At 38.8% G+C, this 18089-nt stretch overlaps 1 protein-coding gene across 1 annotated transcript in view; it reads right to left on the reverse strand.

The window, feature by feature from the left end:
• Positions 1-17676, reverse strand: part of LOC129409896 (metal transporter CNNM4-like) — a 39049-nt gene extending 21373 nt beyond the window's left edge. The window contains exon 1 of the mRNA XM_055156819.1: positions 17565-17676. Coding sequence (XP_055012794.1) covers positions 17565-17676 — 112 coding nt within the window. The remainder of the gene's footprint in view (positions 1-17564) is intronic.
• Between the last annotated feature and the right edge of the window lie 413 nt (positions 17677-18089).

Raw genomic sequence — 18089 nt, forward strand, 5'->3', positions numbered from 1 at the left:
AAATCTCTCGGTACGATGTTTTCACGATATACCTCTCATGATATTTTGTGGAGGCTAACAAAACTGTGAATATGCTATTTTTCTAAGGAATTAAGCTTCAAAACTGTTATTTCTTCATGTAGTCTGCACTAAAACAGGCAAACGATTATGGTCTATGTAGTTCCCTCTGTTTTATTAAGCTACTTCTGCACCATAACTATTAATTTAAGGAAAGAGACTTGTAATTCGATATATTGTGATGGTCCACGATATTATTGAGAGACCTTTGACGATACAATATCACGATATTTCGGTTATTGTTACATCCCTACCAGTGAGGCATGAATATTTTCTCTAAACCAAGCAACACTGACATGCTCTATTAAATCATGGTGCGTTTATATTTTTATTTGTTTGTTCAAGGACAGGACAGACAGTAATGAGGAGCAATCAAGTGTGGGGGCTGTAAGCTGTGAAGAAATGGTGTGTTGTGAGTTGCTCCAAAAGCTCAAAATGTACTGTTCCAACTTGTGATGTCATGTAGTGATAATTTCCAGTTTTACAGCTAACTTTTACCTTTAGTTCAGAAGAGATTGGCAATTCCAGGGCTAAAATCATTCAAATTATTCTAATGAAGGTGTAAAGAGTTTAAAAGCATAGTGGAGCACTTTGTGTATTACCACAGCGTTATAAAATAGATTTAAAAAAAGCTAATATATGCCCTTTAAGATAAGAATGGACACACAGGCCTAGTCATCCCTCAGATTTTTTTAGATATACATAAAAATTCCAAAGAGGTGACTGCAGCCTCGTGCTGATTGTATGATAATGAACGTGTTTTAAAGCTGCAATTGTAATCCTATAAAAGTGCTCACGTCTTGGTCTGCACTCCCCTGTCCGAGTGACTCATGCTGGAGGCCATTTTAGATCCACGTGTGATTGTTCCTAAAGCAAAGCTGAGCGATTGTGTCGGGGAAGTGCACCAGCAGTGAAAATAATGGACCACTCAGAACACATGATGGAAGAGGACAAAGAAGATGGATTGGGTTAAGAAAAAGAAAAAAAAAAAGGCTGATATTTTGGGATGAAATGAAAGTGAGAGAAAGTTTCCAAGGTTAAAATTATCCAAATGATTACAGTGAAAGTGTATGGAGTTTAAAACATGTTTTCTGTTTGAGAGAAGAGCTCCTAAATATACAGGATTTGTGTGTTAAACGTGTGTGAAACAAAACACAACTCCAGGTATGTTTTTGATGAGGAAACAACATTATAACATCAGATCAGAAACTGGCGTAATATGAGTAGTTTGTTCAGTTTGTTGCAAAGAAAAAGTTGAAAAGAAAAGTTCAGAAATACATAATACACAAATAATAAATAGCACTGAGTTCTAAATCTGAATCACTCTACCTCCTGAAAATGCAAAAAATAATTCACGAGCATTTCTTTCTGAAGGGATTGCAAAGTTTTTGAAAATGCAAAAACTCTGCAGCTGGAAATGAAAGAGTTACTACTATATATTATTATTGTGCACTCGCTCCATCAAATTTGATTCAGTGTGTCCCCGCAGAGCTTCCATAGCTGCTCACTTACAGAAAAGGTCAAGTGTGGTGCTATAATCTGCAAGGATCATTTCAATTTCAGCACACTCTGATTTGGTTTGTGACTTTCACTCATACAAACTTACTTGGTGGATGGGTTCAGTTTGATTAGCACAGGGAGGATAATAGTGTCTTTACTGTGTTTTTTATTAGCTGTGCTAGTAAAAACCAGCTATCACTGCTAATGAACTAACGTTTTATGCAATAGCAGGGCTGTTAAATTGTTTTATGGTTACAAAAACTCTGCAGCGGAAAGTGAAAGAGTTCTGCAGTTGAAAATGTTTGCATGGACGGTGACAATATTTTGCAGATAAACAATTAGCAAATTACAGGTTTTAACTTAATTTGGTGGGATAATATCTGTGGTAAATGTAAATTGTAGTTTCACAACAGTTATGGAATTCCCTAGTGCAAGTGTCATAATTTACAACCAGGAAGTACAATGTTAAACCTAAAAAAGTTTAGTAAAAAGTTATATATAACAACATCTTAACTGTATTTTAGAGCAATGGGGAGACTAACCTGTCACAGGCACTTTAACCTGTGCAAGTGTGATCATGTTGCTAAAAACAATGGCACACAGCAAAAACTGGAGGGTTGTTTTTAGCACAAAATTTTTTATTTTAACTATATGAAAGTTCGAGTTTGGGTTCTTTGCCAGAGTTAATCTGGCTGAAGTTAATTCAACATCCCCGAGTGTTATTTTCGCACTTTCCAGCCACCACTTCAAACTTCCACGAGAGAAGACCAGTTTGAACCAGTTTTGTACGTAATTTAATTGTAAATTGTAAATTAACTAAAATAAAGTGTAAAAAGAAAACACCTCTGTGTGTTGTTCAGCTAAATCAGGATAACCCTACAAAGTGTTATCCGTTTACTCTCAAAATGTTAATATAACTCTTGATTTGGGGATTTTAGTCCAGTGTTATTTAATTAACATTTCCAAAAATGTTAAACTAACTCTAGAACAGATTGGACTCATATAAACCTTGAGAAAATGTTAAAATTGATTCTGTGAGAGTTCATTTTAACACTCCACTTTTTTTTCTGTGCAGGACCTTCTCTGCTGCATTTTGGTGAGTATAATCCATCACTTCTCTTTTCATGATTAAATTGTGTGATATTATTTCTAAACCACTTACATAATTTCCAGTGTAAACACCATAATGTAAACCAGCTCACATATCTGGACCTATTCTTAGCATGTTTGTGAGCATTGTGTACTTTCATAGACCACTACATCAGCTGGGCTCACTTTCCCTACGCCCTCACTTTTTCCATTCTCACTTCAGACTGCCCTTCTACAGCACACAGAGTCCTGAAACAACACTTTGTCTTATCACTTATGCACCACATGGATTATACCAAGCTCCTGTCCACACGTGTGTGACCAAAGCCTTCAGTATCGCCCCGTGCAAAACAACTAGATGTTTATTTGCTATAACAAGCTATAACTACAGCATGCAGCTGTAGCTATTTCAGTTCAGATTGTTGCACATTTTGGGGAGTGGTAAAAAAGCCCATATTAGGCTATTTTCTGATCTGGGTTATAATGCTGTTGTGCCCAGAGTTTTGTTTTGTTTCATTCACACGTTTAACACACAAACCCTGTTCTTCTCTCAAACAGAAACACTCTATTCTACCTTGCGATGCCATGTGATAGGCAGGGAAGTGCTCCACTGTGTGTTTTTAACTTCCTTACACTAGAATCATTTGGTTAATTTCAGCCCTGGAATTGTCTTTACTGAACTAAAGGCAATAGGTATAGCTGTTATCTTGAAAACTACCCCACCATGACATCATAAGGTGGAATGCAGCAGTCCCCTTTCTCCTTTTCCAAAAATAAACATGTACATGTCTTATAAGAATTATCAAACTGGAACAAAAAGAGAAAAGTATTTTGTTATTTGCAGTAAGCATTATAACAGGGGTCACCAAACTTTTTTCTCTGGGGGCCACATTATCGCTCCTGAGTAAGCTTGGTAGTAAAAAGAGTAATAATAACAAAACAAGAAAAAATATATTCATAAATAAAAAAAATACAATGGTTTCATCAGGTCACACTCAATTAAAATCTGGCAACACACGCTCTCCAAGTTTTCCAGTAATTATCAAATTTGTCAAGGTCATGTCTCATAAAATGTCCATTATGTAAATAGTATGGAAACATTCATCCAGTCCTCAAGGCAAGAAGCTTTATCACTAAGCCATCTTCTTTCCAGTAGCCAGTAGTATATTATAAATATATTTTTTCTTATGTTCTATAAGCTGAGCAGGCCTTATCCAAAGGTACAGTGTCTCAAAATTCTGCGGTAAAGTAATAGAGAGAACTTTTCCAATACTGCTCCTAACCTGGGACCAGATCTGTGAAAGTTCCCAAAATATGTGATAATGGCAGGCACACCCCGTCCAACACTTTCTCCAAGAAGAGCTTTAGTTCTGGAACGCAGCATTTTGAGCTCTGGAGATGTAGACAGACTATTAAAGGATTCCTCAAACATGTGCGAATGAAACAAAACACAACTTCAGGTCTGTTTTTGATGAAGTAACAACGTCCTAACATGACTTAAAGCTCACAAGAGTCATAGGATCTTCAAAGGCGCACTACACAGCTTTTCTAATTGAGGACACAATACCTATCTCCACTGAGACGTTTTATCTTTATAAGGAAAGTTCCATAGTATTGCTTTAATCTAACTATCTATAGCATTTGTTCCATTACAGGTGTTTTTCACACTCAAAAACATGGATTTTACTGTCAGTGGGCTTGCCTCTCCACAGACCTCACCTGTAACTTGTGCTGGTGACGCTTCCTGCTTCTCACCATGAAGACAGGTAAGTTACGTAGTGCAGCTTTAGATACACTAATCATAATATCTGGGATGTAAGGAAAGATGTAGACGTGTAGAAAACAAAGTGTAGGATTCCGTGATAGAAATGGTTGGGCCTGAATATTAATTGCAAATCAGTTTAAAAAAGCAATAATTTCTATAGAATGTACTGCATGAAATGTCTTTGAAACACTGTGATGATTATTATGATGAATAATGACAGAAGATTGCTGCTCTTCTCCATGGAATACGAACCATGTGATGATGCAGAGGTTTTTTATTAAGCCCAAGGCTAAACAACAAAGATACAAATTGAGGGATAAATCTAGATTTATTACAGTGGAAAATGTTATAAGCTTTTCTTTAATAAATATGGGGCCTTTATCTGTCTCATGGAAGAGTTCCATTAAATACACCACTGTGAGAGATAGGCCGTTGGGATCACGATAAAAATACAAACATAGAAACTCTCTGTGTTTTCAGCTCATCATAAATGCATCATACATTTCATCAAGCACCAATATATATATACACAACTGTGTGCTGTTTTCCATTAAAACACACTGACTGTAGATATCCTGCTTTCAATGTGTATATATATATGTAGTAGCCTGTGTCTTTATTCTCGCACAGGGGATTCTAAGTAACTTTGCAAACATATATGGTACCTTAAAAGTAGAGCTGGGTATCATTAAGAAGTTGTCAATACGATACATACCTCGATACAGTGCACTTTTGATTCGATATATTTCAAAACGATGTGATATGGTTCAATACAAATAATGGCTTAAATCATTGCTTCATTGCTGTGATACTAAAAGTCTTTGTTAAACCACTTCTTATGCAAAGTTTATATGAAACACGCCCATTTTAATCATCAAAACAGTGAAAATGTCAAATGTGTCGCATAAACAAGTTTTCTTCCACTAAACTGTAGTGCTGTAAACAAATAATTAAAAATATGATATGATAAATGCCTCAATACATAGGCCATGATATCATACATATCTCGATACAGATCACTTTTAGACCAACATGATATATTTCAAATTGATGCGATATGGTTCAATAAAAAATAATGGAAAAATCATGGCTGTGATACTAGAAGTCTGTTAAACCACTTCTTGTGCAAAGTGAATATGAGTGCCTGTTTACACTAGAAAGCTTGTGGGTAAAAACGACAAAATATTTTATCGGAAGTGCCTTTTCATTTAGACGGTGACGGTGTTTTTGGGGCTTAAAACCACAGAAATCTGAAACCACCCTCCAGAGTGGAAAAGATGAATAAACTCCGCCGTAGCGTTTCCGTCTACACTGCCCAAGATGCAAAACTCTGGTCAGATCTGCTCATGTTGCGTATGTGTTTAGGTCACATACATCATCACCTAGCGATCTGGCATGCAAACCCAATCAAATTCCACACACTTGAAGACGTGACGCCACTTTTTCGTCTTGTGTTCAGACCGTCATCATATAAACGTAGCCTGAAACACACCCATTTTAATCATTAAAACAGTGAAAATGTCAAATGTGCTGCATAAACAAGTTTCCTTCCTCTGAACAAGCAACAAAACTGGAGCTCTGTAACAAAATAATTTAATAAAATATAACAGAAAAAATACGCCGACCGGGGACTCCGTTGTTCTCCTGGGGGACTTCAACGCCCACGTGGGCAACGACAGTGACACTTGGAGAGCAGTGCAATGTGCACTGGGGCGGTTTGCAGCCGAGTGTGAAGCGGCTGGGATGAAGATCAGCTCTTCTAAGTCTGAGGCCATGGTTCTCGACCGGAAAAAGGTGGCTTGCCCTCTCCGGGTGGGTGGGGAGTCTTTGCCTCAAGTGGAGGAGTTCAAGTATCTCGGGGTCTTGTTCACGAGTGAGGGGAGGACGGAACGTGAGATTGACAGGTGGTGTATCGGACCGTTGTGGTGAAGAGGGAGCTGAGCCGAAAGGCGAAGCTCTCGATTTACCGGTCAGTCTTCGTTCCTACTCTCACCTATGGTCATGAGCTCTGGGTAGTGACCGAAAGGACGAGATCGCGGATACAAGCGCTTGAAATGGGTTTCCTCCGCAGGGTGGCTGGGCGCTCCCTTAGAGATAGGGTGAGGAGCTCAGTCACACGGGAGGAGCTCGGAGTAGAGCCGCTGCTCCTCCACGTCAAGAGGAGCCAGTTGAGGTGGCTCAGGCATCTGTTCCGGATGCCTCCTGGGCGCCTCCCTCGGGAGGTGTTCCTGGGCATGTCCCACCGGTAGGAGGCCCCGGGGAAGACCCAGGACACGCTGGAGGGACTATGTCTCTCGGCTGGCCTGGGAACGCCTCGGGGTCCCCCCGGAGGAGCTGGGAGGACGTGTCTGGGGTGAAGGAAGTCTGGGAGTCCCTGCTTAGGCTGCTGCCCCGCGACCCAGCCCCGGATAAGCGGAACGAAAATGGATGGATGGATAACAGAAAATACTCTTGACAATATATCGATACAGGAGCCCATGATATCGATACTGTATCATCACATTAAGCGATACGATATATCAATATTTCAATATTTTTTGCACACCCCTACTTATTTATTTATTTATTTATTTTGGTCACTTAAACGTACAGTGAAATATTTATTGTGACTTTATATGATCATGGGCTTATGGGGATTGTATCATTTATATTCAGTGCACAATAGTACGCTCTCAGCTGTCAGTCAATTTTCAGCGCTACAGCCACCTGTCAATCCTGGTGCTCCCTGACATAACCGCTCTGAACCGGTGTAATGGGCTGAAGCAATATGTGGAAATAATGACAATGGTTTAGGTTTTTAATAAAAACCTTACAAAAAATGTATTCCGCTTCACGTCTTGCCAAAACCATTAGATCTAAAACAATCTCAAGTCCACATTTATTACGTACTCAATTCTTTTTAATGTACGGCCATTTCTTTTGAACTGACAGGCAAAATTTCCTCTCGAGAAATTCCTCTGGAGCTAAAATTGGAAATGAGTCCTCGTGGAGTGGACTGCGCATGCATACAAACACAAACATCAAAAGTGTTTGCTGCCATCTTTAATACTGTCTAACCTGTTATCTGCACAGATCTGGTCCCACGGGGAGCACCATAATGAAACACTCCAGCTGTCTCTACTCATCTCCAGTGTGTGTCATTCTTCTCCAAATGAACACCATCTCTCCAGGTAGGACTACTGTTTGTTTAACCCTATACACTCTACCTTTATCTGGCCGAGCCTTTTTCTTCCCAGCATGCTTCAGTCCTTGGTCCAGGGGCTGTACAATGTGTGTCCACACTCGGGAAGTGTGAAGTTGTTCGCAGGCCGCGGTCTCCTGGGCAGGTCTTTCATTAGATACTTGTCTGTGTGTGGTGCTATGTAGAAAGAGACAGTATAGAGCAATGTTACACCACAATACATCATTTAGCATTTAACTAGGGATGTAACAAAACCCAAAATATCATCAAAAGTCTCACAGTGATATCGTGGGTTGCTTAAATTCATTGTTATGGTGCAAAAACTACATAGACCATGATCCTTTGCTCTGTTTCAGTCCAATCTACATGATGAAATAACTGTTATTAAACTTTTTTACATCTTAATTATTTCCATTATTACAGAAAAGTAGCATATTCACACTTCTGTCAGCCAACACAAAATATCGCAATAAATATCGTTCCATGAGATGGTTATCGTGAAAATATCATATCGAGAGATTTACATATCTGGAGCAGAAGGGGGGCTCTTCTAGCCTGATTCATCAGCTGGTTTCACTTCGTAGAAACCATCTGACCTCACAGTGTTACAATTTGTTCGCTCGACGGTAGGCGGGTACTTTTTATCATTTAACCAATCGCTGCTATTTGGTCTTGACTTATGTAATGCACCACTAACGGGGCTAACTGGTATATTAAGCTTTTCTCAAATCCTGTCGGGAGAAGGGCAATAACGTCGTTCCCTTTGATGAAATTCACCAAACATTCTCTTTGTTCCGACTTTAAATGCTTGATGTTTGGAATTGTTGACAACACTGAATATATGGCTCTTTGCTGATTGGCTGGTGCCCGAACTGTCTATTGTATTTTGATTCCTGATCTAGTTGCGGGCGGGAGAGAAAGGAACTTGAGTGGAGTCACTAGGTGGCACCAGCCTGGCTAGGGCTTTCCTCCTCCCAGACTTTCTCTACGTGCTCGCAGCTTTTGCCCAGCTCAGAATTGGCTGGAGGGTCTGTTGTATCCAGCGCTCCTTGGGTGCAGAATCTAGAGGCTGCCTGTCTATATTTTGGGGTCGACTCCATTTCCCTCTCCTCCCCGGTTGCTCATCTTGTCGATTATGTCTGTACTGTGTTTTTGTTGTATGTGCTGATGTTGCGGAGGGTTTCTTTTTTCTTTATGTACTGGTTCCAGATAGTTAGTGTCCCAGATTCCAGACAGTTAGTTGTAAAAAAAAATAGCTATGTCAGATTCCAGATAGTTAGTAGTTAAAAAGATAATTATGCCATAGATAGTAATCTCAAGACCAAACTGTTTATCTTAGCGTGTGGAATGAAATGTGGGACTGTTTTTAATCACTGTAAAGCACTTTGTGTTGCTTTTTTAAAAAATGAAAAGCACTCTGTAAATAAAGTTTGAGTTTGATTGATTGATTGATTGATATCTTTACATCCCTAATAATAACTAATCAATAACTATCCTGATGCTGCAATGCCATGGTTAAAGGGTTAGTACTTGATTTTTGTTCATGTAATTAAGTGAAATCTGTTCTGCCCCAGTACAGATATATTATAAAAACAGCGCTTAGGGTGAAAACTAATAATATAGGCTTTGATTCTCTGTGAAAAAGGAATTACGGCAATAGCATGCTTGTTGTTATTAGCTTTACCGTGACAGCAAACTCTGCTCTGGCCTCTGGATGTTGTAAAAAGCACTTATAAACTCATCGTAGTGAATAATTACAATGCTCAGAATGCATTAGATAAGTGAGGAATGAATTTGACTCACTGCAAACAGTTTAAAATTAACTACTCTTGTTTTTCCACTATAAAACAAACTAATATTTTCCAACAACGCTATGCCAGGAATTGCACCTGGAGAATAAAAATGGCTCAAGTTGGTTTAAGTTTTCATCTTCATTCAAGTTTAGTCAGTGAGGTAAGAAGTAGGGATGTAACAATAACTGAAATATCGTGATATTGTATCGTCAAAGTTCTCACAATAATATCGTGAACCATCACAATATATTGAATTTAAGTCTCTTTGCTTAAATTAAGAGTTATGGTGCTGCAGTAACTAAAAAAAGATAGAGGGAACTACATAGACCATGATCCTTTGCTCCATTTCAGTGCAGACTACAAGAAGAAATAGTCTTAGTTCTTTGCATTAAGTCTTGTCAAGGCATTTTTAAAAAGAAAAAGTAGCAGAAAATATTGCAATAAATATTGTACCCTGAGGTTCATATCGTGAAAATATCATACCAAGAGATTTGGATATTGTTACATCCCTAATCATGACCCTCCCCACCATATTGTGAACTTTCCCATGATATCGTACCGTGAGGTTTATACCGTGTGATGATATCGTATCGTGAGACTTGGATATCGTTACACCGCTAGTAGGAAGCAGTAAGCAGCTACCTTGGAGGTCAGGGAAGCAAAAGTGAAAATGTGCTCTAGTTTCCTGGTTGCCATGTCAAAAATATATGCTTAAACTATCACACCACATTTATATCAGACAGTGTTTGTTTTCACTTTAGCAGAAATGTGTGACTGTCTCGTTAAAACTGCATTATGTACCTTTTTGTTTTTGTTGTTGGGGGCCCGTCACCTGCTTGTTTCTATGGATATGTCATTGGAATGTCCCACAGTATGACATTAAAAAGCTCTACACTTATGCAATTGCAGGTGGGTTTATAGGTCATAACTACTTAGAAAAACAGGCATTTTTACTTGTAAGCGGGGTCGCCTCTCCACAGATCTGACCTGTACCTTGGTCTGGTTTGGTCTCCATGATGATAAAAAGTGTTTAATGCCATACTGTGAAACATTCCAGACATGGAGAAAGCATTTGACGGACCCTCCACCTGAAAAGTTACCAAACAAATGCAAATGAATAACCCAAAATTGCAGAATTGTCACATAACATTGTGGATTTTCTATTTTTTCTATTTTTACCAACTCTTAATATATTCTAATCGTATATCTTCTTAGACAGTATATTTCCCTACTCTGCTATTTCGCATTTGGTTCAGAACTGGAGCGTAGTCTGGATTTCTGCGAGAGAATAAGCTCAGACGGTGAGGATGGACAGTCGTGGTAAGTCACAGTGGACTGCAGATGTACCATTATTTCTTTGGACACGTCTTAGAATAGTTTGTGCCTCCCACTGTGTAACTAGGGCAACTTGGCAGTAAATATTATTAATTCAGTGTGTGGTAGTGTTCTTTCATTGTTTTGCATCTGTAACTTGGCTTAGTCCACACATATATATTGGCTGGATCACATTCGCAGCTATTGTCTGTCTAAATTGAATTCCTTTGTTTAGAATCACATGCTATACTGTGCATGTGCATATGTGGCCATGTTTTAGTATTCAAGAGACATTATATTAGAATACATTGTTGGTTCATGTCTATGTATAGCATTTCTTGTTGTATTTATGGATTTCAGCTGTCTGTCAGATATAGTATTTTGTTTTAAATCAGTAATTGCTATGGCAGTCATTCTTTGTCCATGATGTGATCACTTTTCCTTGTCTATGCAAACCCTACTGGGACTGCTCCACATTTTTTTCATCCACAATTAACCCATGTGCTTTGAAATAGATAAGACATGATTAAATTTGCATTATAAATTCAAATACATTTCACAATAAACCTTTTTATCATGGAAAATCCAATTAAAACCAAACCGCATTACTCCTCCCATATCAAGTTTCTACACTCTTTCTGTAATAATACCATTTAAATTAAGCACGTGTAATGTGATTTCTAGGTGTCTTTTTTCCTATTAACGTTCACAGATCACACATGTAGCCTGAACCATCTTTAAAGATCCTATTTTATGCAAAATTGACTCTTTACATGATGATGGTTTGAACAAAAGATGCAAAAGTGGTGTCACCTCTTCACCTTTTATTCCGCGTTTAGATGAGAGTTTTTGGGAGGAAATCTGCGTGCATACAGTGACGCAAAAGTGTGTGGAATTTAATTGTGTATGCATGCCACGCGGCTACTTGGTGATGCTAGATGGTGATGTATGTGATGTAAACGTGTACGTAACGTGAGCAGATCTGACCAGAGTTTATTAATGAATGACTTATTAATGAATGACTTATTACTTATGTTTTATACATGAGCATAACATTAGTTTTGCTCAGGAGTAGTTCACTAATACTAGTCTTGGTTCGCCTTTACATTTTCGTCTTTTTTACCTTGATAGTTGTGGATAAATTATTCATGAACATAATATGTCCTTTGTGGATCTTTTTGGATGGAGATTTGATCATGGGGCAGATTTATGAAGCTGGTGGAAAATACGTGAGACATTTCCACAGATATTTTGCCCTAGAAAAGCGTTGAAAAGGTCTATTATTAGTCTGTTTATATCTCAAAATCTTCGGTTGTTTTCAAGTTAAGGGTGACTTTTAATCTTCATTTCAGTAGAGATTTAAAATTCAAGGGCTGAAATCATCCAAACAATTCTAGTGAAGGTTTATGGAGTTTAAAAAAAACAATGGAGCACTTCCTGTATAACCACATGATGATATCACAAGGTAGAGCAGAGTGTTTTCAGTTTGAGAGAAGAACCTAAATGTGCAGGGTTTGTGTGTAAAACATGTGTGAATGAAACAAAACACAACTCCAGGTCTGTTTTTGATGAGGAAACAACATTATAACACACTGTAGATCAGAGAATAGCGTAGTATAGGGTGTTTAACTGTATCCGTCGCCCAGTCTGTAGACGTTTGCTTCTCTTAACAACCCACTGGCACGTGTCTCTTTTGGCGTGTACACTGTCGTCAGGCCCAACCAACCGTGACATATGGGCAATTACAGTTGTGCTCCAGTCCAGTAAATAGTCTGTGTCAGCGCTAATGAGAAAGCTGCAGTCGAGGGTGTAATGTTCAACTCATACTCGCAATGTCAACGGTATTAAAGCAAGCGTAGGTTTTCAAATGCTGAAAAACTCATCCAGTCAAATGTGTGTACAGTATAAAAACTCCTTATCACAGTTACGCAGAGATACAATTCTGAAGTGTGGGTAGGATACTGAGACATATGAGAAAGCAAAAAAAAAAAAGGATTCATTTTTTATTTACGTGTCAAATTCTGATATCACTCCACACCACATGCTGACAGTGTTGGGAAATATCTGACTACATGTACCGGGAATACGCATCCAGAATGTTGATGAGGTGGGCGTAGTTGCAAATATCTGAAATATCTGTTTTGAGTGCTCAGTGAAAGAGAAAAAGTTCCATAAAAATAATTCAAGGATTCTATATGTGCCAGTCAATAACACTATTCAAGTGCACTGTTCCATCGCCGCACACTGTTAAAAACACATCCATAAGTGCAGGGCTGTTAGAGGAACAGTACACCTGAGCAACACAACAACAAAACATGTAATTAAAACTGTGCTTGTCCCCACTTTCCAAGAACTGAACCTGGGCCAGAGTCTGCTGACCATGTCCCCTCCAGACCACTCTAGACCTCTCCAGACCTCAGAGGGAACAGTGTGGTTATGAAACCGAACTATAATGAGAACACCTGAACCCCAGTTAAAGGCCAGTTAAAGTCTAAGCCCGTTCTCTGTGGGCGTCAAGCAGCTTGGAGGTGCAGACACATGCAGATTTTTCCACCCAGAGCTTTTGTTATTCCTTACAGTGGAGCAGTGCCATGACCTGCTGAAACAATAACTCTCTGTTTGGTTCAGATATGATCCATATTTTTGGCCTCATTTGAGTTTTTCTGTATATTTGTGCCAATTTGTCCTATACAGTCACTATGTTGGTTTTCCAACAAGTGGAAAAGACGGAATTATTTCAGTATACGGAAAGACTCCTTCCATTGTTGCACAAATAATGAAATTTCATTTACACTTCATTTGGAACTAAAATATACAAGGTCACTTCACAGACAGTGAGGGTTCTGTCCTTGTTGCTGATGCGAATGTGACTGAAAAGTAAAAGTATTTTTATTATTGTGTGACACCTGCTGAAAACAACTCAGGGTATATATATGTTTTTTTAGCAAGGTCATAGTTTGAGCAAACAAAAATATACAAATAAAAACATCTAAATGCAGCTGCCATCTGCAGTTCCGCTTCTCCAGGACAGCATCACAGGTCCTTGAAAGTTGATAGGCCCCTCGTCCCTGTTATTGTCCTATGGGCTCGTTTCCAGATGACAATAGCCTCCTTAATGCAATGTTTGTGTTTCTTGTCCTCTAAAACCTTTCAAGGTCTGGTCTGTCAAAAAGAACCTTTATATCGATATAACATTGGAAATTAACCTCTTTGGAACATATAAAAAAATAAATAAGTAGTTTTTATTGAACAAAATTCAGGATAAATTTATGACTACACCTGAAGTTTTTTAGATCTTAAACTCTGCATAAAAATCTTTAAACTGGTACTTTAATACTTATTTTTTCACTTGATTTTTTTATTGGAGTATTTTTTGCCTCTGGTGGTCCCATATCACAGAAACATCAAACCACTGAAGTTTTTAAGATGACTCAGGTTGTTTGTTTGTGTTCTGTTTTTTAACATTGTTTACTGATGCATTTGGGCATTTTGCACTGCTGTTTCAAACATGTAAAAACCATAGTAACAGTCTTTTTTATGTTCTCTCTCTAGCTCTCTATAGAGGTAGAACAAAGAGCAGTATGAGTAAGTGAACAATGCAATGCGAGGTATAGTATCTAAAGTGGCACTGTATAGGTTGTTTTTCACATTTCTAAACCACTATAAAGTGCTCCCTCTTTTCAGATATTTTCTGATACTTTTTCTGATCTGAGCGCCCGAGAAAGTGGAAGCAGGTCACAGTAGCTTAGTTGAGATAGATTTTTATTACTATATTTCTATATTTTATTGTTACTTGTACATTTACATTTATATAATGATGCCTTATTTGACCCCAGTCTCTTGTTATTTCTGCTGCCTTATCTTATTATCTTATTATACCATTCATATTTTTGCCTTTGTTATTATAATACATTGTGATGCATTAACTACTGTGTCCAAATAATTTCCCTCATGGATTAATAAAGTTTGTCTAAGTCCAAGTCCACGTTAACTCCTCTATAGGGATCATAGTGTGTGAGCTGGTCATAATCCAGAGAGTGTGCTTGTGGAATGTTCCTGTGCACGTTGCCGTCATATCAGGAGGTGTCATATTCGGGAGCAGGGCAAACATCTCCACAGGCTCCTGAACAAACATGCTGAGTGGTGTGGGAAGTGCAGCCCCCTCACACTCGCCGCATGCTAACTCAATTATCCTACGCACTATGTGACCCTCTCCACTGCCCAGGACCTGTCGCCGTCAGAGCAGGAAACTCCTCTGCGGACACCCAGCGCTAATGTTATTAGCTCAGTGCACTTGCGGTCTTTGATTGGGAAACTCTCTGGAGGAGCTCAGTGTATGGAGACGAAATGAGTCTGTAATGTTATCCGCACCTGAGCGCTTTCCCAAAATACGCCACTGTTTGACCAAGTGACTGTGAGTGTTAATAAAGATATGTATATTTTTCTTGTCAAAGTGAATTAACTACTGAATGGTTACGGTTCCATGTTGTCTTAAAGTAAGTCTTACCAGGGTCCTGCACAATGTAAAATTTGGATCAGTTTTAGTTTCGATAGTACCATATTGACTATATGTTGCTCAGGATTAGAGAAGTTGCACCAGCCAAAAAAATGCATAATGAAGAAGAAAAAAACATATATAAGTCGCACCAGTCTGTAAGTCGCACTTTTTGGGGGAAATTTATTTTCATAAAATCAGAGACCAGAAACTGACATTTTTATCTCGAAAAGCAAGTTACAGTAATAACAATAGAACAGAGAACAACAGGCTGTTAATGTTACATATGAACAGTTCTTCAGATAATTATAGCATAAACAACAGAACATAAAAAGTTTACCAAACTCTCCATCTCACTCCAAATCACTAAAATCACAAAATCCATTGAATTCTTCATCCTCAGTGTCACTTCTGAGCAACTCCCATAGAACTATAATAAATTATTATAGATCCATGGCAACTCCGCGACCTCTGAAAGTAAAAGGAGCTCCATTTCCTCTTCTGCGTAGCTGCTGTCAGACTCAGCATCAGTTCCAGGCTTTTCTGAATCCCAACAGGATGGTTTCAGCTGTCACTGTAGTCCAGAGTTTGTCAATCCATCCAATGACTTCCAGGAAAGTTGGATGGTGCACCCACCTGGTTGCTGTGAAACTGTGTTCTCCATCCCAAACTTTCTTTCTGCTGCTCACATACCGTTTTTGGCTGCAAATTTCACTACCTGTAGCAGGACAATGTTTTTTCTGCAGGAGACATGCGCAATTGTGCGAAGTGACAGTGGTACATAAATAAAAGAAGCAGCAGATACTGACACACAAGCCTACAGCACCATCTCGCAGCTGTCAGTGTTAAAGTCACACCGGAGTATAAGTCGCAGGACCACCCAAACCATGAAAAAGTGCGACTTATAGTAAAAAAAATCTGATATGTAAAAAAAGCTTTATACAGAAATACATATACGAATATGACTTCATTTCAGATTGACATTGATTTGCTTCCAAGTATTTTTTAAGTTCATAGGATGCACTAAGATGGAACAATAGCTTTGGAAATATGGAAAACAGCTTTATCTTATTATGTTAAAAAATAGGTTTGTGTTTATATGTGAAATCAATTTAGAATCATTTTTAATCAGAAAGAATTTGAGAGAAGAACATGAGCACAAGAACTGAGCCTTGAGGGACACCACAAATTTGAATAGGTTGTCTCAAAAGAAACAATAATATTATGATTTTGTGACTTAAAGTTTGAAGTCTGCGTGGTCATTGTAACCAAACATTAATTTACACGGGCAACTAGAGCTGAAACAATATTGTAAGTATTGAAAATGCACCAAAATATATTATGATTTTGACTGACAGCCTGCTGCTTGCTATTCTTCTCTACTTAAACAGAACATGTGTGTAGGAGTTGACAGGAGATTTATGCCCTTTCCTTAGTGAACACAATAATGTACAGGCTGTAGAGGATGACAAAGCATCTCAAGGCTCAAGAGGAAACACCTGCTTGACACCTGAAAAATGGTTATACAAGGGTTTCTGTGGAATGCCAGTTATTTTACTCGACATAGTGTACTTTATAATGAGTAAATGGCAATAAGATTTAGAAAAGTGCTCAATACCATTTGAAAGCACTCTTCATAAAATATACATTACAAATCGAGAATGTAAGAATTAGAGATAGATTGATATCAAAGGCCAATATGCAGTTTTGGTGGAACTGCTGCCTAAAGAATAAAGAATACACATAGAGCTTTACTTGAACACTTTAGTGCAAAGAGGTAACTGCACCAAAAGTGACTTCACAGCTCTCTTACAAGTTTATAGTAAACAATCAACTGATATAGATTTTTTCATGGCCACATTCTCCACAGTGGTAGTAGTAGTTTATTCGGTCATTAAGCAGCACTACAAAACAAAACGAAACATAGACTACAACCCCATAGATAGTGGTTCTCAAACTTTTTTTCTGGGGACCCATATTTTAAAAGTCACAAACCTTCACGACCCAAGTCAATAGACATTATTTGTAAATCACAAAATAAATGTGGATTTGACCATTATTGAACATTTTACTGTTGACTGAGTGATCATGTTTCTCTGAACATTTAGTATTACCCCAGTTTGAAACTATTAAAAACATTAGATCAGGCGCCCCCTCCTTGAACCGTCACCTTATCGTCGTGGAGGGGTTTGAGTGCCCGAATGATCCCGGGAGCTATGTTGTCGGGGGCTTCATGTCCCTGGTAGGGTCACCCAAAGTAAAACAGGTCTGAGGGGACGGGTCAGATGAAGAAGGGTTCAGAAGCCCCTTATGATGAGTATACCAGCAAGGCCAGTTACGTCGCCCGGATTGGGGTCACCGGGGCCTCACCCTGGAGCCAGGCCTGGGATGGGTGCTCGCCAGCAAGCGCCTGGTGGCTGGGCCTTCCCCCATTGGGCCCAGCCGGGCTCAGCCTGAAGGAGCGATGTGGGGCCGTCCTCATGTGGGCCCACCACCCGCGGAGAACTGTGTATTGCAAACCTACATGTAGACTGTGACAAGGTGACCCCCAAGTTGGGGGAAACTGTGCCATAGATCATGACCGAAAGGTTTTAGGCTGAAGTAAAAAGTACTTATAATGCCTAACCCTATTAAACAATGACAGTATTCCAAGAAAGGAAAGCATGATAAATAAGACAACATGCAGGGCAAATAACTGGGCAGGAACTACGAATCAGGAACTCATTTCATCAATCAGCAACAACTCCAGTACACGTGCGGTGCTGCTTGCCTCTCCAGCCAAGAGCTTAGATAGGCTTAACAGCTGATCAATGATGCATTTGGTTTGTCCACATCAAAACAAACCTTGCCAAAAATTTATGCTACAGATTTTATGCTAAAAGTTAAAAATATCCA

The sequence above is a fragment of the Boleophthalmus pectinirostris genome, unplaced genomic scaffold (genome assembly GCF_026225935.1).
Source record: "Boleophthalmus pectinirostris isolate CB_2022bp ecotype Guang Dong unplaced genomic scaffold, ASM2622593v1 HiC_scaffold_20, whole genome shotgun sequence".
NCBI lineage: Eukaryota > Metazoa > Chordata > Actinopteri > Gobiiformes > Gobiidae > Boleophthalmus > Boleophthalmus pectinirostris.